The sequence below is a fragment of the Pagrus major genome, chromosome 22, assembly GCF_040436345.1.
Source record: "Pagrus major chromosome 22, Pma_NU_1.0".
In the NCBI taxonomy this organism is placed as follows: domain Eukaryota; kingdom Metazoa; phylum Chordata; class Actinopteri; order Spariformes; family Sparidae; genus Pagrus; species Pagrus major.
The window spans coordinates 9,934,595-9,956,824 of record NC_133236.1 but is presented as its reverse complement, the minus strand read 5'-3'; the positions used below and the strand labels follow the sequence as shown (position 1 = coordinate 9,956,824).

General features: G+C 40.6%; 2 protein-coding genes across 3 annotated transcripts; both read left to right on the top strand.

Moving 5' to 3' along the window:
* The first annotated feature begins 318 nt into the window (after window positions 1-318).
* LOC141017695 (uncharacterized) lies at window positions 319-4,322 on the top strand. Its single transcript, XM_073492428.1, has 9 exons — window positions 319-379; window positions 640-975; window positions 1,099-1,380; window positions 1,518-1,649; window positions 2,003-2,092; window positions 2,188-2,216; window positions 3,333-3,389; window positions 3,651-3,719; window positions 3,866-4,322. The coding sequence occupies exons 1-9, from the start codon at window positions 319-321 to the stop codon at window positions 3,968-3,970; spliced, it is 1,161 nt and encodes a 386-aa protein (XP_073348529.1). The 3' UTR covers window positions 3,971-4,322.
* Window positions 4,323-4,937: 615 nt separating this feature from the next.
* Window positions 4,938-21,885, top strand: btbd9 (BTB (POZ) domain containing 9). Of its 2 annotated transcripts, XM_073493385.1 has the most exons (12): window positions 4,987-5,075; window positions 5,447-5,655; window positions 7,623-7,682; window positions 8,114-8,477; window positions 9,549-9,816; window positions 9,941-10,160; window positions 10,697-10,816; window positions 17,146-17,255; window positions 17,564-17,753; window positions 18,203-18,310; window positions 19,013-19,091; window positions 20,126-20,421. In XM_073493385.1, exons 2-12 carry the CDS (start codon window positions 5,471-5,473, stop codon window positions 20,327-20,329), a joined length of 1,908 nt encoding a protein of 635 aa, XP_073349486.1. In that variant the 5' UTR covers window positions 4,987-5,075; window positions 5,447-5,470; the 3' UTR covers window positions 20,330-20,421. The 2 variants fall into 2 exon arrangements, with proteins under 2 accessions (XP_073349487.1, XP_073349486.1); XM_073493386.1 differs by lacking the exon at window positions 7,623-7,682 and having other exon boundaries at window positions 4,938-5,075; window positions 20,126-21,885.
* Window positions 21,886-22,230: the final 345 nt, after the last annotated feature.

Sequence of the window (22,230 nt, the reverse complement as noted above, 5' to 3'; positions counted from 1 at the left end):
TATCTTTGATGTTTTATATGAGAAAATGATTAAAGGAAACTGACTTGACTTTAGTCACGAAAAGAGGAAACTGTGGAAACCACGATGGTCAGTTCTCACTTATTCCAGGTACTTGCAAGTCGGTGTAAACCACACAACAGCTCATGTCAGGCATCGGTGAAGGAGGGCGTTAAAGCTGATGCGGTCGGCAACAACTGCGATGTGAGTGAAAAAATAGATGACAGCCACGATGAAGAAGTGACACTTTACTAATTACTTCTCTGTGAGAAGTTTAGAGACGTACAAGTACAGGGAGCAGAGAGAGAAGAGAGAGGCACGATGGTTGAATTCAGATGGATTAAAATGTCTTTATTTCTGATGCTGGTGCTTCACTTTAAAGGTGAGGATACATATGACGTGTATATGACTGACTGACACATTAAAAAATCTAATTTATCAATATGATTAATGGGACTTTATGACCTAACCTTCAGTTAGGCATGACAGTCAAGCAATAGTGAATTTGATGCATTCTGGGAAACAGAAAAGAGGATGAGGCATATTTGCAATTATTTTTAATCCAAAATTATCCTCAAATTGACACTAATAGTCATATTTTTATTTCTCTTTATTGTTTATGTTTTTGTCTCTTCTTCTCAGCAGCAGTGACCGGACAGCCTGTCTCCTCCGTCACTGTCAGAGTTAAAGATAATGCCACTTTGCCTTGTAACAATGTCATGGATGGTCAGAATAACTGTGACAGCACAACATGGCTCTTCAGTGGTTCAAGTAGCACATCAGTAGTAGTGCTGGTTGATCTCGGACGGATTGATGAAAATGCCAAAGCTAAATCAGACAGACTGAGTGTTACAGAGAACTGTTCTCTGGTTATAAAGAATGTCACAGTCGAGGATGTTGGTCGTTATGATTGTCAGCAGTACAAATCACACATACATCAAGTTCCAGACTCTGTGGTTTATCTGTCTGCTGTCTCCAGTGAGTATTTACATCATAATGTTTTCAGATCAAACTGTGAAACATTACAATAATTATGATCACAGTGATGAAGTTAATTTTACTCTTGTTGTCTTTCTCTCACAATATCTCCATCTTCACCAGTGACTGAACATAGAGACACTGATGTGGTGACATTAAGCTGCTCTGTGTCGACATATGGACGATGTAAACACACAGTGAAGTGGCTGTATGAGGGTAAAGAGGTGGATAAAGATAAAGAAGGTGTAACTACATCACAGTCTTCCTGCTCTGCCTCTGTGCGTGTTCTGACTTCTCATCACATTTATGAGTCAGGGTTTAAATTTCTGAAGTGTTCAGTGACTGATGGTAACAAAGAGCAGCAGCTGTTTCCCTTCAGACTTCAGTCATCAGGAAAGAAACCAGGTGAGAATACGTTGATCTTCAAACTGATGTGAATAATTACAGAAAATATTTGTTTATTTTAAGGATTTGAAGTTTTAATATTACATCACAACAAGTTTTGTGCTGAACAGTTTGTTGAGTTGTGTTTATCTGTTCAGGTGAGGAGACAACAACAACAACAACAACAACAACAAAACCAAGGACAACGACTAAATTAACACAAATAATGGAAAAAAACACAAAAGCAGGAACCATCTCTGCAACCAATGATGCTTCAACAAAACCAATAGGTAGTGACTCAACATTTTGAATCAAACATCTGTCTGTTTGTACTGTCTCTCTCTGTCTCTCTCTCCCCCCTCCCTCTCTCTCTCTCCCTCTCTTTTTCCCTCTTTTAACCACATATTGAATGCAACATGCAGTTGAAAGCTCTGGGAAGAATTAGTAAGTGGACCTTGAGTTAAATGAATTGGATGTTGGAGTTTTTGTACTGAAAGTGTTTGATGTTAACTGAAACCATCAAAAAAATGATGGTAAACAAACACTGTTGAAGATCTCATGTAACTCTTCTGTTTTAGCTGAATGATTTTGAACTGAACAGGAAGCTGCAGCCAACATGCTTCAAATATTTTCTTCTTTCCAGATTGGCGGTGGCTGCTCATCATTCTGGCTGTGGTCTTAGTGGCACTTTTAATAATTGTTGTGAAAGTCCTCAGAAAGAAGAGAGCTGAAGGTGAGAGCTCATGAATTTTTTTTAGATAAAACGTTTTAATAAAAGTGGATTTTCTCTGTGGAAGCTGAACTCAATTCTCCTTTTTGTCTTTTCAGAGAACAAATCACAGATGGAGGACAATGTTGTGAGTTTTTTAAATTGTTCTTCACTATAAATTCTGATTCTGTAGCTGAGACATTGTCAATAGACGTTTAAAAAATGAAGGAACAACATTTGCTAACTAAAATAGACCCTATAATAAATACATTTCCTAAAACCTATGATAAATAAAACACATAGTTAAAAACCAAGCAGCATGTTAAAGGAATAGTGCATCAATAGCCGCGAAGCTGCACTTCAGCCTCGTTGTTCTGGTTTTGAGGCTATGCAGCCGTCTGCCTGACGGGAGGGGAGTGAACAGTTGGTGTGCCGGGTGGGTGGGATGTTACATGACGCTCTGCTTCTGCACCTGCTGACATAACTGTCCTCAAAGGAAGGGAGGCTGCTGTTGGTTATTTTTTGAGCAGATTTAACCACTTGTTGCAACCCCTTCCTGTCAGCCGCAGAGCAGTTGCCATAGCAAACAGTGATGGGGGATGTCAGTATGCTCTCCACCACACACCGGTAAAAAGAGGTCAGGACAGCAGGGCCTGCTTCAGCCTCCTAAAAAAAGTACAGGCGATGGTGGGCCTTCTTTATGATGCTAGCTGTGTTGGTGGTCCACGTGAGGTCATTGGAGGTGTGTAGGCCCAGGTGTTTGAAGGTGGATACCATCTCCACAGCAGCTGCTTAAATCTGCTGTGGAGTGTGATTTCCCCACATGGGTCATGATGATGTGCTAATGAAGCAGGATGATGATAAACTTTCACAACTCCTTTATTGCTCAACAAGATGCTGTAATGTTAGTGTTATTCACAATAACAGATCGACACAGCTGGTCTGTTGTGTTGGCTCTCTGTGTATCAACTTATATCCTGTGCACAAACTTACCAAAAAGAGGGAATAAATTGTATCTGGTGTGCAGCCTGTGACATTTTCGACACTCATGTAGTTAAACATGGCCACAACATATATACAATTTACCCTTAATAGCCACTCCAGGCCTCTGTACATTCTTGACACACTGAAGTTGTAGATTTGAAGATGTTTTGACACTCACACTACCTGTCCCTGAATCTTGTGCAGATGTACTGCATATGTTGTACAACATCTGTATTGCGTGAAGTGTAAGATACTTTTTGACCAAACTGTGTTTATTCAGGGACTGACCTCAAACCCAGCAGAAGCTCAGTCTGCTCCAGAAACCAGTCAGGGCACGGTGAGATCACACGCTACACCCTGTACAGTGTAACACCCTCTGAAATATAACTGTGTTTACAGCCTGTACAGTCTTGAGGGCGTGAGAATGTGCAGTTTAGAGGAAAAGGGAAGTCAGATGCACCAGAAAAGAACATGATGTCAAACAAATGAATACAAACATTTTGACACATCAGTTGAAAGTGACATAATATGACATCCTTGAAAAGTTAGTGTATAAATCTACTTCTCACTATGCAGCCATGTTGTCTTCTGTGTGTAGGCTGATCCTGAAGATGGTGTTCACTACGCCTCCATCAGTTACACCAAGAACGCTCACAGCAAAGCTAAGGTAAGTTTGCATTTTGTCACATTTATTGATGTACTGCTGGATATGTTAATGCTCCTTTGCACTGTCATCTTTGAAGGTGTTGTAGTATGTTGTCATGGTTTCCATTTGTCCTGCTGTTATATTTATATTGTGTTTTTTCCTGCCAGGTTCGGGGTAAAAACGATTATGAAGACAGCGGTGAAGTGACCTACACAACTGTGAAAGCTCCCTCCACTGATCCCAGCTGCCTCTACGCCACCGTCAAAAAATGAAACAAACCAGGCTCATGTGATGAGATCTTTGTTAATCTCTGTTAATGTTTTTAATGATCATTTTCAGGATAAATCATTGTATAAAGCTTCTTATAGTGGAGGTGTAGTGGGTTAACATGTGGCAGAATGTAAAAAGGAGAAGCAATGACTCAACATACTGTATATACGGGTGGATGCTTAAAATGTAAACTAGCATAATATATAATACAATTTGCTTGATGAACTTACTGTTGTGCACTATATTTTCTCTTTTTTTTCATTATTGTTGCTATTTTTTAATTCAATATGCAATAATTTGATTGTGTATGCTTTAAATATCCCGGCATTAAAGTATTCAAAGCAAAAACTGAAAGGAGTTGAGGTGAGACATGATTTATTTGAACTACATAAATGATGACAGTTGAAAATGAGCCTGTATGGTTAAATCTGGCACATTTACATGATAGACTCTGGCATTCATGTTAATTAATGTACATTGTACCTTAAAATAAACATAAAGATACATTTAGCCCCAGTACTCTAACTCAAGTAAACGTCTTACAAGTAAAGAGTTTTACCAACAGTACTGATTATTCAGGTAAAATGGCTTCTGTCAGTGTAATATTACTATATATTATACCATTTGAATATTTTACTGAGGCAGTTAGCAGTATTTTTATGTTGGGTGTGGTAAACTAACCTATATTACATACTGTTGGGTGTTTTAATTTACTGAGTAACAATGCATTGTATATTATATGCACATTATAGTTTTTAAAAATTAATCTGCAAAGTTTAACCCACCACTTACATATATGTATTTTCTGCAGAATGCATTTAAAACGTAATGTAACGCATTTTTAAAAGAACTCATTTAGAGTTTTTAATTAGTAAAACTTCTGTCGCACGGAAATTGTTAATAGGCTTTCTTGGGCACCTTTATTTTGAAAAACTGTTTTTCATACCGGAAGTGCCTGCCCGTTGACCCAGAATCGGTTTCCGTCGCTGTGATGTTGGAAGGATTGTAAATTTGGTGCTGATTTTTTTTACCTTCACAGTGGACAAAACACGACTATATTTTTAAAATCATCTTTATTAAAACACGGGAGTGAATGAGAGCTGCTCGGTGAGTTTAAAGGACCAAACGAGGAGAGAAAGGGAACGTTAGTTAGCTGTTAGCTAACGTCTGTTCAGGTGTCAAATGTCCGCGACAGCAGCGGCTGTAAACAAGAAACATCTTAGCTAGTTATCGCTGTCACATTCTCCAGAGTATTTTTAACCTGCTGTTTGCGTTCTTTTGCTAAAATATCAACAACAGACCTTAAAAATACTTGCATTTGTATCGTAACGTTAGCTTACAGCGTTTGTTTTCACCTGCCGTTAGATACGATGATATTCTAGTTAGCATTAGCATTAAGCTAGCTCTGTGCTCTGATCCAACCCCCCGGCTGTGCCTCTGGTTTGCGCTCATGTCTGGTTTGCCTCCTCCTGTATCAGATGTGACTCTGGCAGCCGTCGACCATGAGTAACAGCCACCCTCTGCGTCCACTGGCCTCCGTATCGGAGATCGACCACATCCACCTGCTGTCGGAGCAGTTGGGAGCCTTGGTGCTTGGCGAGGAGTACAGCGATGTCACCTTCATCGTGGAGGGAAAGCGCTTCCCGGCGCACCGGGTCATCCTGGCAGCTCGATGTCACTACTTCAGGTACATGTAAATGTCTACCCAGTGCTTCCTGACACCTGTGTTTAGTCACTTCGACAGATCCTTTGGTAAGCTAACTCCTGTAAGTAGGGATGTCCCGATCAGGTTTTTTTGCCCCCGAGTCCGAGTCCGAGTCCTTTGATTTTGAGGACTTGCCGATACCGAGTCCCGATCCGATACTTTTATAAAACAATAAAAAATGAAGAAGAGAAAAGAAAATTGTGCAGGATGTCCCTTTTATTATATTTTAACACGTGTACTGTTGTAAACTGAGCACATAGGAGGTAGGCAGCTTGAACATTCTTAAGTCAGTACAAAAAAATATTCTTCACATTAGAAGTAGAACAACTACTAGTGCAACATTAGAACTTAGTGCAATCACAGACTCAATAGTCTAGTATATCACAGACTCAATATAGTCTAGTACAAATATAGCAGCTTAACTTAAAATGCCCACACAACAGACATGATAGCAGAGGGCTGCTTCAGCTTCAAAACAAACAGGCGTGCTCTGCGCGCATGCGGTGTTTCTGCGAGCTGTCTGTCTCTTGCAGAAAGGGCTCTGGCTGTGTGTCATGTGACACACACAGACAAGGTCTGATTCGGTGCGGTGCGGTGGTAGTAAATACTAATTTTATTCGAATTTATGTTTAATCACCAATAGCCAATATATTAAAAACTGATAAAAATAATGACTTTCAATTAGGGCTGAACGATTTTAGGAAAAGATCTAATTGCGATTTTTTTTGGCAGATATTGCGATTTCAATTTGATTCACGATTTCCTTCAAATCAAGCTTTCAGTGCAATATTCACATTGTACAGTAACATTAAAACATTAAATGCTATTACTCTAATGCAAGGATGAAAACTAAAGTTAAAAATTGCTTCCAAATGTATTTATTAACAAGAAACATGCACGGCTGATGGCTGCAGTTACCCTAACGGCCGCAACGGCCGTCGTGTCACTATTGAGTCTTATTTCTTGATCCTGCCCCAAGTTCCCAAGTTGGCAAAAGATGCTGTAATTGTAGTCTGTTTGCTACAGTGGGCCTGAGTATCATTTTCACCGGACTTTTTCGTTATGCACTCGTCATGCAAATGCCTGTGGTGATTTTTCAATTGCCGGTATAAATTGGTTGTGTTTCCGCTGGATGTTGCAACTTTAGCGCGACAGGTTTTGCACAGTACCTGTTTCTGGTGCACGTCTGCAGCCTCAAACCCGAAATACTCCCAAATGACCAACGTGCTGTTTTTCTTGGGGATTAAATCCCCTAACTCCGCTTCTGGTCCAGCTGGAGCCATTTCAGATAACGTTAAGGAGCAGGTTAATACTGATTGGTTAGCGTGACCTATCCAGAGTAGCATGCCGCTTCTGATCGGTGAGCTTGGCAGGATGGTAAAGAGACGGCATGTATGTGTAAAATAGTTGACACAACAGATCCTGGGTCAGTCAGGAGCGCTGCAAAAACCGCAGCTTTGGCGATCACATGATCGCGTTGTCTGAAATCGCAATTTCGATCAGAAAACGATCAATCGTTCAGCCCTACTTTCAATATATATATGTACATATATATATATCCGATCCCTGATCGGCTCATAACGTCCGAGTCCGGATCGAGTCTGCAATCACGTGATCGGCCCCGATTTCCGATCACGTGATCGGATCGGGACAACTCTACCTGTAAGCACTGCTTGTCCAGAGAGTTGTTGAAATCCACAAGCCCAAATACACTTTGAAGCACAAATGCCAGACATGTCTTTGTTCCAGCTTCTTTATTGTGAGGATTTGCAGATTTTCTTCATGTTATGTGACAGTAAGTTGAATAAGCTGTTATTTTTTTTTATTATCAATTAGTCTGCTGAATCTTTTCCCTATTTTCCATACTAATTGTTTAGTCTATAAAATGTCACAATTTCCAAGAGGCTAAAGTGACATGTTAAATTGTGTTTCTTTTGTCCAACCAACAGTCCAAAACCCAACGACTCTTCGTTTGCTTTCATAAATGACAAAGAAAAGCAACAAACCATGTAAGAAGCTGGAACCAGCAAATGTTTGAGTTAATTTGCTTTAAAAAAGACTTAATTGTTATCAAGATAGTTGGTGATTCATTTTCCTCCAGTCGACTTTTTGATTAATTGTCTAATCTTTGCAGCGCAAGTGAAATTACTAACATCTGGTGTTTGTGTTGTATCTTACAGCAATTTTACAAGTTTTCCAAACGCACAATATTTGTGTTTTGTGCTCACCAGGAGCGTATAATCCTGTATATGTGATTTACACAATTTTCATGCCTTGTCAGTTTTTGTTATTCGCTACTGTCAGAATGTGTTGGTGTCAGGCTGCTGGCAGCTGGTTCAGACATTTCAAAGCTCCACACTTGTAAGAGTAAGACCTGTTGAAATTTCAGTGGAGAAAGTTAATTAGAAAACATACTGAATGGTCTCCAACTTCCTTTTAGGGCGCTTCTGTACGGTGGGATGAAAGAGTCCCAGCCTCAGGCCGAGGTGTGTCTCGAGGAGACACGGGCCGAAGCCTTCTCGATGCTGCTACACTACCTGTACACGGGCCGGGCCAGCCTCAGCTCCGCCCGGGAAGAGGTGCTGCTGGACTTCCTGGGCCTGGCTCACCGCTACGGCCTCCAGCCACTGGAGGACTCCACCTCCGAGTTCCTCCGCACCATCCTCCACACCAACAACGTCTGCCTGGTTTTCGATGTGGCCAGTCTGTACTCCCTAAGTGCGCTCAGTGCAGCCTGCTGTGCCTATATGGACAGACATGCACCTGAAGTGTTGAATTCTGACGGCTTCCTCACACTCTCAAAGGTAAGAAGCTGCAGGATTGTAAAATAATGTTTTGTTAGGATTTCATCTGGTTCTTTCCTACATTAGGCTAGCCTTCATTTCTTCATATATTGTGTAAATTGTTTGAAATTTTAGAATAATCTAGGAAGTGGATGTCTCTAATGTGGCTTTGGTGGATCATAAACCTGAGATACAGTGGCCTCTAGTGGCAGGTAAGGGATTTTACAAGACAGTGCAACAGAGTTCAGCCTGAAAAGCATGTGTGTCTGAAACCACAGGCTCTTAAGACACAGCATGTCACTTGATGCAACTTCAAGTAAAGTTTATCACACAGAAGCAATCCCATAATCTTTGCATTCCCAGGTAAAGATATTTTTCAACTGTTTAACTGATATTGCATTGCTGACCTGATCTTGTTTCTTTTTTTCAATTATCAATTCAATATAAATATTGATCAAAAACATTTGGCTTGTGACAAATTCTTATCTCAAATTTTCAGAGCCCAAAGTAACGTTACTCTTTCTTTGTCTGGCCAGCTATCACCATGTATTTAATTAATACTGATAGGAAATGCAGGAAAACAAGCAAACATTCATCACAAATGCTGTATTTCCACTGCAAGGTACGGTTCGGCTCACCTCGACTCAATGTGCTTTTGGTGCCAGGTACTTTTCTTTAATTAATTTTCCACTGCAGATTGTACCCCTTTAATTTAGGCAGGATTCTTCATCTTATTATTATCGCAGTGCTGGTTGAAACTGTTGTGAGTGTGAAACATTCAGCAAAAATGGAGGAGATCATTTCATCTGCAACCAAAGAGAGTCTGTGGACAATGTCATAATTTTGTGGGCTGCCATTTTAAAAAGTTTTCTGGGTTGAGTAAATAAAAAAGTTTTGGTCGCTATGTGCAAGTGACAAATCTCTCTGACCAATCAGTGGTCTGCAGTGTTTTTATTCCACCTGAAAACAAAAAAGAGTACAGTTGAGCCGAGCTGTACAATACAGTGAAAATGGGGCATGAGAAGCTTTAGCCACTACATGTTTGCTATTTTGACTTCAACACCTGTTTGATTAAAATACCTGTGTTTGCAGATGGCTCTGCTGACTGTGGTCAGACGGGACTCGTTTGCTGCCAGTGAAAAGGAGATCTTCCAGGCCTTGTGTCGTTGGTGCCGGCAGCACGTGGAGGGGACCGACACACAGGAAGTGATGGCAGCGGTGCGGCTGCCCCTCATGACCCTGACAGAAATGCTGAATGTGGTGCGACCGTCTGGCCTGCTGAGCCCTGACGACCTGCTAGATGCCATCAAGACCCGCTCAGAGAGCCGCAACATGGACCTCAACTACCGCGGCATGCTCAGTCAGTGCTCTTACTCCTCCATCTGCTTTATGTTTTTAGTACAGCTATGTGTTCTTCAAATTTTCAAATGATCTGTCTATTTCATGTCTTATTTGCATATACATGTCTTCTTCTCTGGTTTCAGTCCCAGAGGAGAACATTGCCACCATGAAGTACGGAGCTCAGGTGGTGAAAGGGGAGCTCAAGTCTGCGCTGCTGGACGGTGACACCCAGAACTACGACCTGGACCACGGGTTCTCAAGACATCCCATTGAGGAGGACGGCAGGGCTGGGATCCAGGTCAAATTGGGCCAGGCGTCCATCATCAACCACATCCGCCTGCTGTTGTGGGACAGGGACAGCCGGTAAGAAAGGCTGGTCTCATCCTGATAAAATAAACACACAAACAGTTCCAAACATCAGAATGTGTGTGGTGAATATTGGAGTGAATACTCAGGTTAAATTTATTGTTAAAATAGTTGACTTACTGCACTGATATCTGGTTTTGCTGGTTCTAACAAACTGTGTGGGCAGGGTGATAGAGGGTTCATCTGAAAGCTGTTTTTTGTGACTGGGTGTCAGTTTGTAATGGTATTTTCTCAAAGTGTGTCAGCTTGTTCCAAAAAACCCCAGCAGTGAAGAAAATCACTGTTCTTACAGAATGATTACTGACCCAATTTTGGGACTACTTTAACACTTTTTCTTATCTAGAAAATGTTTTTATGTACTTAGTTTTTTAACTTGTCATGGCACATTATTTAAGACATATAATTGACACTCTGCAGCCAATTAGAATGAGTATTCACCCAGACCATGATGTAGACTGTCTTTATATGATGGCAATGACAAACTGAGTCAAAGCTCATGTACTGATTTAACTTGTCATTTTTGATTATTTTAGGTCCTACTCCTACTACATCGAGGTTTCTATGGATGAGCTGGACTGGGTGCGTGTTGTGGATCATTCCAAGTATCTCTGCCGCTCTTGGCAGAATCTGTTCTTCACACCACGGGTTTGCAGGTAAATCAAACAGTTTGACTCCAGGGTAATTTACACTGACAGGCCCAAATTGTTGTGGACAGGTTGACTTTGTAGCATTTTATACATGTTCACCCTGCCTATTTACAAGAAGACCAGGGCTCGTCAATATGGAACACTTGTACTCACAGTAGTTCAACATCTACTGGTGTTCTGTCATTTTGCCAGACTGGAGATTTCGGTGGCAAGACGAGTCAAAACAAATCTGATTCCATCTCTGTAATTTTTGCCAAGCACAAAAGACTGGTCTGTTCTCTTTGCCATAACTTGCCTTTACCCGGTGTACATAGCAATTCCAGTGTGTTGTGAGGTTGTTGTCTGTAATTGATTTGGATTATATTCTCAGTGTTTACTGCTTGGCAGAGGACAGAGAAGAATATTTTCAAGTGTTTCAGTTCAGTACTTTTTGAGATGCTGGAGACTCTTTGGATTTGGAAGAGATTTGGAATAATGTGGGCATGCCTGGTTTGAGATAAGCATGTGTAAACATCCAAACAGATGTCGGAAGATGTGACTCAAGCTTCCTCTGAGGAATGGTGCTGCACCATCATACAGACACAACCAACATTTCCCTTCCAAAGAACTCAGTTAGATGTGATCTCTCATGCAGGTTTATCTTAAAACAATATATTTTCCCTCAGTTACCAGTGTAATAGGTATGCCTAGCTAAAAGTAACACAGTCTAATTATGGCTGCAGGTAACTATTATTTTCATCCTCAGTTAATCTCTCGATTATTTTCATGATTAACCAATAAATCATTTAGTCTATAAATTGTCAAAAAACGTGGAAAATGCTCATCACAACAGTCCACAGCCCAAAGACTCTCCATTTACTGTCATGAATGACAAAGAAGCAAATCCTCACATTAATTATCATGATGCCTTGCAATTAATTTTCTTTTGATCAATTAATCAACTAATTGGTGCTGCTTTAAGTCCGATAGATAGATAGATAGATAGATAGATAGATAGATAGATTTTATTACAGACTCTAAGTCCAGTTAAGAACAAATACAAAAAGACAGAGAAGGGAAAAACAAAACAAAACAATACAAACAGCGACAACAACAATGACAACAACAACAACACACGGGGGTTGTCTAGCAACCCCTTATTAAAAGACACTTATACCAGCGTTTACAGAGCAGTGACATGTAACGTGTGGCACTAAATGCGATGTTCGTCAGTTCCAAAACAATCTGATTTTCTGAGTTATTCAGACAGATGAACTTAAACATGATGAACTTAAACATGATGTTTCTTAAGACAGATTAGAGAGTGCTGACTCGAGCAGTCACAAACATTTTGGTGGCGCTGGTCCATCTGGGCCGTTGTATGCCACTTGCAGTCTCCGAAGGCTCGTTTTTTTATAATTTGACCACAGATGTGCAGTGTATAGCGGTGTGCAATAAGCTTTAAACAGAGTCAGCTTCACGTCATCAGAGCAACAGCCAAATTTCCGTATCAGTACATTTGCTTGCACATATAACATGCGAGACTGACGCAGAATGTCCTCATCATCAGTCAGTGTGTCTGTGATCACATGAACAAGATATTTCACCTGACTACAGGTTTTTAAAACATGACCTGACAGCTTAAAGTCAGGGAAAACCATATGTTTATCCTCATTTGTTCTGGAGATCATAATGACACTCTTTACATCATTATATTTTATGTCATGTTGCTCTCCATACAAGGAACACACATTAAGGAGCTGCTGCAGACCAGCTGAGCTCGGACTAAGTAGCACACAGTCATCACGTACATGAGATGGTTCACCACTGTACTGCCAAACATACAGCCGGTTTTACACATTTTTAACTCTTTTGACAGACTATTCATATAAAAATTAAATAAAATAGGAGATAAAATGCTCCCCTGTCTGACTCCATTACTGACTTGAAAGGGAGCAGATACACAATTATCCCATTTCACCTGCATTGTTTGGTGAGCATACCAATAAGACAGGATTCTCACTATGTATTTTGGGACGCCTGCTTCGCTCAATTTTTTAAATAACTTTCCATGGTTCGTGCGGTCAAATGCCTTGGAAGCATCTAAAAAACACATAAACATGGATAAGTTTTTTCTTTTGTAGTTACTCAACAGTTCTTTTAAAACATAGATACACATATCCGTACTGTGCTTAGGTTTGAAGCCAAATTGATTTTCTGCAGAGATAATTAATGCATTGACTCTTTCAAGAAGAATTTGTTCAACAACTTTAGACAATACACTAGCAAGAGCAATGGGTCTGTAATTGTCTGAGCTGCATACTTTTCCTGATTTATCCTTGACACCAGGGACCAGCAGCACTGTCATCATAGAGTCTGGAAGACAGCCATGGACCATGAAGGCAGTGAAGCATAGGGCAAGCAGAGGAGCTAACCTTGAGCTGGTAAATTTGAGATGTTCAGCAGAGATAGAATCCATACCTGTAGATTTATTGACTGATAGGTTTCTGATCACTTGATACACCTCATGGTTCTTAATTGTACTCACACCTTCAACATTATCTACTTGATAGCATTCAGTCGGGACACAATTAAATAGTTTAGTATAATGCTGTTGCCAGAGTGCAGCAATTGCATTTGCACCAGAGACTCCATCTACTGTACATGGTAAGGATGGTTTGCAATTATTAACACGCTTTACCTCTTTCCAGAAAGCGTTGCTGTTTTTATCTAAAAGTTTCTTGGCCATGGAGTCAGCCCTCAAAGTTTGCTTGTTTTTACTGATGTAACGTATAGCATATTTATATTTTGCGTTTGTATGCTTCTTATATTCAAAGATAGGTCCCTGTCTTGGTTTACCAGCCATTGCCCAAGATTTAGTAGCTTCACAGGCTTCCGTATAGAATTCAGCCACATACGTGTTCCAGCCAGGTCTAGCTTTCCCCTTCTTTTTTGTTTTAAGAAGAGGCTCACTGGCTTTAAGTAGAGCTGTTACAATATCAATGTACACTGCAGAGATATCCGTTTTATGTTTAATGTTAGAACAGTTAGTATTTTTACAGATGAGTGCCTCTCTTGGCAGATATATGTTCCTCAACAGTTGATCAGTGTGAGTAAAATAGGAAGCAATGTCTTCCTCTAAAAGAGAGGGCCAGTCCACATGATCTGGAATAAAACTGTTTGCACATTTTACAGTGTCAGGTATGTTATCCCATCTAATAACCATCTTTACAGGAATGTGATCTGAGGTAGACGCGTTATATAAAATTTCCATATGTGCCAAAGAAGTGTGAGCATCAGCTGTTGAGAGACAATGATCTAACCAGGATGTGGTGTGCCATGCCTCACTTATATATGTGTAGCTTTCAGATGGCAACAGCTCCCTGCTGGACTGTATTAGATTATTATCTCTACAGAGATGATTCAGGTGGTTAGCAAATACTGATCTACTGTTTGAGATATCTGCATTCATATCCCCGACAATAAAGACACTAGTAAATTGCTCATTTATTAAGAAAGAACTAATAAACGCCAGCTTATTCATATAGTCTTCTTCATTATTCTGGCATTCATATGGGGTATAGACATTTAAAATGACAAATTCCTTATCAAGCTGTGTCAAGTGTATGGCAATACACCAGTCCACACCAAGCCTAATGACATTCACCACTGAGTCCAGTTTCTTATTCCACAGAATTGCCACACCTCCTGGTATTCTGCCCCTTTTTATACCCATGCTGAGGTCAGTGGTGGACTCACCAGCACCATGGAAATTGTCATTAATTGAGTTTAGCCCTTTTAGATCCTGCTTAGCTAGAAAAGTTTCCTGTAGCACAGAATGTCACCCCCCAACAACTGATCCACAACAATGCGGCGCGCTTTATCCTCTGCGCTCTGACCCAAGCGCAGGCCACGGCAGTTGTAAGACAGGACGCTTATCTCCATAGCAACATCAGACTTGGGCTGTCATGCCAGTAGCGGGCACATTTAAAACCCCAGCAGATAAACCGACAGCGTTAACATAAGCGCCAATGAATCCGGCTTGACGAGGTTCATAAAAGCGCCGTACATACCCTCCCTCCGGCCAGAGCTCCGGGTTATACATGTCACCTACATCCTTGCATTCAGCGGATATTTTGAATGAAGCATATCTGTTATTCATGGTGACAATTCTTTGACATAACACCTCACGACAGAGTTTCTCCTCAAGATGAGCACTCAGAGTTTCAGTGTCTATTTCTGGAGAGAACTTAGTGGCAAAAACACTCACCAGTTTCGTTGTTACCACTTTGATCCCTCCAGCTGCTCCAGCGCCCACAATAGTTTTACCAGCTTTCTTCTGCCCCGATGTCGATTTACCGGTGTGTAATCCCTGTAATCGGCCGACTCTGTGCGCTTCCGTTGCCCTCGTTTCACTACTTGGCTCCACTTTGGAGACCCAGGTGAAGGCATCGTTACACCCGAGGCAGCTGCTGGTGTAGCCCTCTCCACAGTTAGAAGCGGCAGTCCCTGTGGATCTCCTTCTCGGTGTTCATCTCTTGGCGCTTCGGTCCCCCCCGCCGAGCCGTCAGCACCACTGGCAGCCGCTGCGCAGTGGGTCCTGCGGCGCTAGCATTCACTGCGGCCGGCACAGCCGTGGTCAGCGTAGTTCTCCAGGGCACCGACCCGGCGGCTCACATCAGCCGTGACAGCGCGCAGCCCTTCGCTGATTTCAGTCTGCAGGTGTAGTGCATGTTTCACGGATGAGACCTCGGTGTGTAGCTGCTCCACTTTCCGGAGTAGGCTGCATACATCCATGTTTGTGAAAGTCACTGGTGGCAACTCATCCAAATAGTGAGATACAAATCTTGGAACATTGTCCCCACACTCGTTCAGCACCTTGAGGCAGCTCTTTATGTTATTGACATCTTTCTGTGCACCTTTATGCGAGATGTTCCGCTGCGTTGTAGGACAGAGCTCAAACAGCGTTTTCTTTGAGGTTTCAATCCACTCTGAGTCGAAGCTGTTGGCAGCTAGCAGGACAATCTCGTCCTGACTTAATGTACTTATTTTCATAGCAAGGAAGTGTAAAAGCTCATCCTCCACTATTGTTTTACCATCAACAGTCTTATATACCTCAGGTTTTAAACGAACTCTGGCAAACGCTATAGCACCTGACCGCCATCACGTGTTAAAGAGAAACAATGACGATACAACAATCCTGCAATAAATCCTCCCTTCATGAAGGTTAAAATGTTTAACTAAAATGGTCAACAAATGTTTTGGTTGAATCTGAAGCAAGGAGAAGTGATCATTCAACTGTAGGATTAATTTGGAGGCTGCAGCTTCAAGTGCTGTTGAATGACAAGTATTTAATATTTTGTCCACCCCATTTTATCATAGAAACAGAAACACGCCTTTGTATGCATTACATTTTTTTCATTGTCAAATACAATGTGTTTCACTGGAGACAAAAAGTAAAATAGAAGCGTAGAAATGTAAAAGGTATGGAGAGACCAATGGAAAAGCAACAATAAAAACAACAGACACTAAAATCAGAAAAGGAATGTGTGAAGCGGAAAGGAAATATAAAAACTAGGGCTGTCAAAGTTAACGCGATAATAATGTGTAATGCAAATTCCTCTTAACGGCATTAATTTTTTTGACATGCGATTTACGCAGTTTGAGAAATCAGGAAGCGATGCAGCAGTAACGTTGTGGATGGCAAGCAGAAACAAACCTCCTTGAGCAGAAATGGATAAAGAAAAGTGTCTTTTGAACGGCAAGTTCAGCATCAGAGCCCTGCCAGATGGTTCTCTCGACAAGAACAAGTACTACGGAGTACTACTTTGTGTTAGTATTACTTAGGAATGTTACATTCTGGTCAATAAGCCCATCTGTTGTTGCTTGTTGGGCTTGAGTTTGCCATGTTATGCTTTCAGCATATGCAATACCTTTTAGGTTATTCAGGAGAATTTTCTGGACAGTATCTGTCATTGTTTTGGATAGTTGCAATTATACATAACATATATTTCCCTAAAGAAAGCATATTTGTCCACTCCCATGTTGATAAGAGTATTCAGAACTTGAAAAATATCCCTCTAAGGTACATTTAGAACAGATAAAAAATGTGTGATTAATTTGCGATTAATCGCAAATTGTCATGGACAATCGTGATTAATCGCAATTGAATATTTTGATCGATTGACAGCCCTAATAAAAACTTAATAGAGGTTGATAGAATCCTAACAGGAAAAATTATATTTTCTTTAGCGTGACTTTAAAGATCTCTGGTGTATGTAGCTTATCATATAGCCTCTGTCAATGTGTTTGATGAAGGGTTGTACCTTAATGTCAGTTTTCTCCTTGTGTCTCAGGTATGTTCGGATAGTTGGAACACACAACACAGTCAACAAGGTCTTCCACCTCGTGGCGTTTGAATGCATGTTCACCCACCGCTCATATACCTTGGAGAACGGACTTTTGGGTAAGTTACAGACACTGACACTGAATAGAAACAAAAGTTGCACTTATCTTTTGATGTTTTAGGTTAATGTTTGTGATTTAGGGGTTTTAGCCTGTTCTATGTTTAACTTTGACTGAGTGTAGTCAGCTAGATCCCTTGTACAGATCATAGCTAAACAAATCTATAGTCCTGTTTTTATTATTATTATTTTATTTATTTTTTTCTGCATATTTCTGGACTTTGAATGGGAGCAGCTGTAATGGAAGCAATTTCCCCCTCGGGGATCAATAAAGTATTTCTGATTCTGATTCTGAATCTAATGTCTTCAGTTCCCAGTGAGAATGTGGCGACCATTGCATCGTGTGCCAGCGTCATTGAGGGTGTGAGCCGAAGCAGAAATGCCTTGCTCAACGGCGACACGCGCAACTACGACTGGGACTCTGGCTACACCTGCCATCAGCTGGGCTCTGGAGCAATCGTCATCCAACTGGCTCAGCCCTACTCCATCACTTCCTTGAGGTACATCTGGACACACCATTTACTCTGGGAACTGGAAACTGGGCTCTGAAATACAGAAATGTCAACATCTGGTGAAGTCATTGTAAAGTCTGTGCTCATGATTCAAACAACAATTTGTCCCTCACTCAGCTGATATTGCAGTTGTATCTACCACATTTAATAAGGGCAAAATTAAGCATCTAAATTATTGAATTTTTCCGGCTCCAAAGTTTCACAACAGCAACTGAAAAGAACAGTGGGGACAGCTTTTCTTCAGTTGTATTTTCATTTTTTTCATAATTGTATTTTCAGGTGAACACCGAATTGTATCTTGAATTGTTTCTTGATTGCAGACCAGGACCACATGGGAATTGTCATCTGTTGTAGTGAAGAGTCATTTTAATCTCAATCTGAATTTAAACCAAAACAAGTAAATAATGTTTATTATTCCTTCTCTTCCACCTGTTCAGGCTGCTGCTGTGGGACTGTGACGAGCGCTCCTACAGTTATTACATTGAAGTTTCCACCAACCAGCAGCAGTGGACGAAGGTGATCGACCGAACAAGGGTGGCATGTCGGTGAGGCTCCCATTTTCTCCTCTGTCACTTCTTGTAACACTATGTTAACCGTAACCTGAATTTCTTGAACACAGATGTCAGAATGATATGTCGAACATGGGATGTAGGCATCTTGAATAACATCACACTCGTATCTAAAGAAATGTAAGGTTTTTTTAGATACTAAATGTGTTAATGACTAAAATCTAATCTATGAAGAACGTGTTTCATCTGATGACATTAAATACAACATTGACAGATGCTTCAAAGTGACTGTAGTTTTGGTATAAAAATAGCACATTATTGTCTCAATGTGGTAACAGTTAAGAAATGCATCTGTTGATTATAATTTAAAAGAGCATCACTACACGCATCCCATTTTAAGGGAATCTTGTCGGAAAATCACTTCCTCAAGGTGACAGGATTAAAAACACTTGGTTATAGTCCAAACACTGCTGACTAAGTCTTCAGTTTTTGGCAGATATACTCTTAAGTAGCTGTTGCTTCTGTAGCTAGTCAGACTGACTTTAAAGCTTTAAAGAACAAAAAGTGCAGGCTTAATGTTTCCTTAAAGTCTATGAAGAATAATCCGCGCCCTCTCAGGAAACCATAATCATAATAGACAAACATTTTGTCAACAAAAACATGTGTAAACAGTGATACAATCAGGATGTTTCATTTTTTTGTTTTGATTTTTTTTTTTTTTACCGCCCTCTCTTACAGATCATGGCAGACATTGAAGTTTGATAAGCAGCCTGCTTCCTTCATCCGAATTGTTGGGACTCACAACACTGCTAATGAGGTGAAAACACTGTTTATTATGGTCATCAGTCTTTCATCTATTTCTTTTTTTAATACTGTAGGAAACAGAAAATCATGTATGTGTTGGTGGCCCTTTTTAAATAAGACCAAAATTACGCATCAGTGACAAACATTTTAATATCCAGCTGGATAACTAGAGGAATAATAGTATCTGTATTTATGTAGGCTGGTTGTTACCATCGTAAGTGGCTGTTGAAGAAGATCAACTTTCAGCCACAAACCAACTTAAAAGAACAGTTTTCTCTCTTACCTGTAGTGCGAATTATCAATCTAGATTATTTTGGCGTGAGTTGGCAAGATTGTAATTGCCTTCTCTTGAATTTAATGGAACTAGATGGAAGTGGGTTTGTGTCGCTCAAAGCACCAAAAAAAGACATTTGAAAAATTCAACAGCAATGTCTCTTCCAGATATCATGACCTGGTTACCCAAGATAATTCACAGACCTTGTTGTGAGCAGTTTCATGTAGGAACTATTTTCTTTCCGTATCATCGCGCAGAAGGAAGCACATATCTATGGACGACAGGCTAGCTAACTAACATCACAGCTCAGCCTAGGTTTTAGCCATTAAAGTTCACATCCTGCGCTGTCAGGCAGGGGTCTGTTGCCCATGAGTCGATGCACTCCTCCTTCTGCGCAGTGATACGGTGTTCCTCAATAATAAATCCCACATGAAACTGCTCACAACAAGGTCTGTGGGTTATCTTGAGTTACTGGTTCATGATTTCTGGAAAGAGACTTTGCTGTTGAGTTTTTCAAATGTTTTTTTTTGGTGCTCTGAGCACGTCAAGCTGAGTGTCATCTAGTTCCATTATATTTCAGAGAAGGTGGACATCTCTACAGCCGATATCTCAAAAACTCAAACCAAAATAATCTATAGGGATAAATAACACTACAGGTGAGAAGGTGAAAAAAATATGTATTTCTGATTTTGGTTTGAACTGTCACTGTAAACAGTGCTGTCTGTGTGATGGTGATTTCTCTGGTTAAGTGTTCGACTCTGATCTCTCTTCAGGTGTTCCACTGTGTTCACTTCGAGTGTCCAGCCCAGCTGGACACGGAGGTTAATGAAGGCAGCCCGGGCCTGGACTCCTCTGATTCTGGGACCGCCTCCCAGCAGCCGCGACCCCAGCGACCTTCACGCACACACAGCCTGCTACCCTCCCAACCCTCCCAGCCCTCCTCCTCCTCATCGTCGTCCTCACAGTCCCATCATTAAGAGCCCCCTCACTTTCTTATTGGAAGGTGTTGAGAGGAGGGGAGACCTCAGAATGCCATTTTGCACAGCCTTCATCATCCAGACTGCACTGCTACAACGCTGCTAAAGGCGATCGTCTCATTGTCATAACTCATGGTTCGTCTGTCATAAGTGCAACATTAGAGACTGGTATATCTGTAGCAGCAGTACTTTTAGGGCTCCAGTCTTCCCGGTTTTGAAACAGAAAGTTAGGTATGACATCCACTGGCTCATACATTTTTGTGAAGGTACTTTTTAGCTACTAAGACTCAAGTTTTTTCCTTCAAAGTCATCAAAATGGAATCTTTACTTCTCCAAAGATGAGGCACACACTGAACTGTGGTTATACTGTACCACCAAAGAGCAGTAAGACCAGGGTGGGGAGGGGGGGTTGCTATCCGAATTTTACGAGTTAATATTTCCAAAAGAGATGGATTTTATCCTTAAACAAGCTATTTTTTTAAGAAACTCTCTTAAAACGACTCTACTCACTTTTCATACCATCGAGCTAACAGAGTAGCAGTCAGGTATTTTTCAAAGTTAGGATTTAAATTCTTCAAACGGTTGCCAAAGCTGCTGAGCGAATGCATTCTGTGGTATTTGTATGCAACTTGCACTTAATCCAATTATGCATTTGCATATGAAGTAATAGCTGTTGAGTATTTGTTAACAGGCTTTCACACCCGAAACCAAAACCTGTGGTTCTTATCTGGTGTGACTTTTTGATAGTTGAAATTCATACCTCAAGACAAACCTCACTGAAGCTAAACTTAGGTCTAATTAAGTGTCTTAATTTGAGTCTTTTAAGCACTTGAATAGCTTAGCACAAATGATTTGGGGAATCAATTAGGTTGTGAAAATCGGGGCTGAGGGGCTCGGACCAAATTATTAATGCACTAGGGCTGCTAGTTTATATCAAGTAGATTAATGAGCAGCTGCTATTGGCACTTTATTTTACTCTAGTACACAGAAATAAAGATTGCAGCTTGGGTCCTCTGACTGAAGTACAGTACTGAAGTGCTGGGTTTGGTAACTTTCTGTTTTTATGTTAATTTAAAAACTTCCTTGCTCTTGAATCTGTCAGGTTTGAGCTGTTTTGTGTGTTTTTGGAGTTTTGTTTTTAAATTAAGCTATCAGTGCTGTGGTTCCTGTTTGTTTCCTTTGTGTCCTGATGTTGCACTTTTGAGTTGTTTGTCTTGAAAAACTTCTTTATTTCAAACCTTTTATTTGATGTTAAGTAACCTCAAATACCTAACTACCCTGGGTGACCTGCTGATGTTTCTATAAGCATTCTTAAGTCATCCACATTTTAGAAGATTACCCATAGTTGGATAAAGTCTTCCTTAATAACTAACCATAGAACTGAAATAGGGCTTTGCTCAAGTTACATTGTAATGTAGAAAACACACTCCCCATCCCCCATCTACCTTTATGTACGTGTATAGTTTTACTTATATAATATTATATTAGTTTTGACCATTGACGTGTGATTGCATTTCACTGCCTCTTGTTCAATACATTGCCTGTCAAAAATGTGATTATGGAAAAAGCTGACATTGTTTATTAATGTTCATTGCTCTGAGGGGTCACACCCGTCTGCTTGCCTGAATCGCTGCTGTTAAACACAGTGGAGGTCTTTAATACAAGCAATACAGTGATCTCCATCTTCTGTTCAGTCTTGAGAGCCTCTGTTACAGACCAGCGCTGGTGATCGATCAGTCAACATTTATTCATCGTGCTCCAGGTGCTGATGCATCATTGGCTCCTTACAAAATGTTGATGTTTTGCTGAAGGAGCTGTTTTATTGTCATGAAACATTTAAAAACACCTCATTTTGAATCTCTGATAGCATTTTGTCTCGTCTCTGTTGTGCAAATACTTGC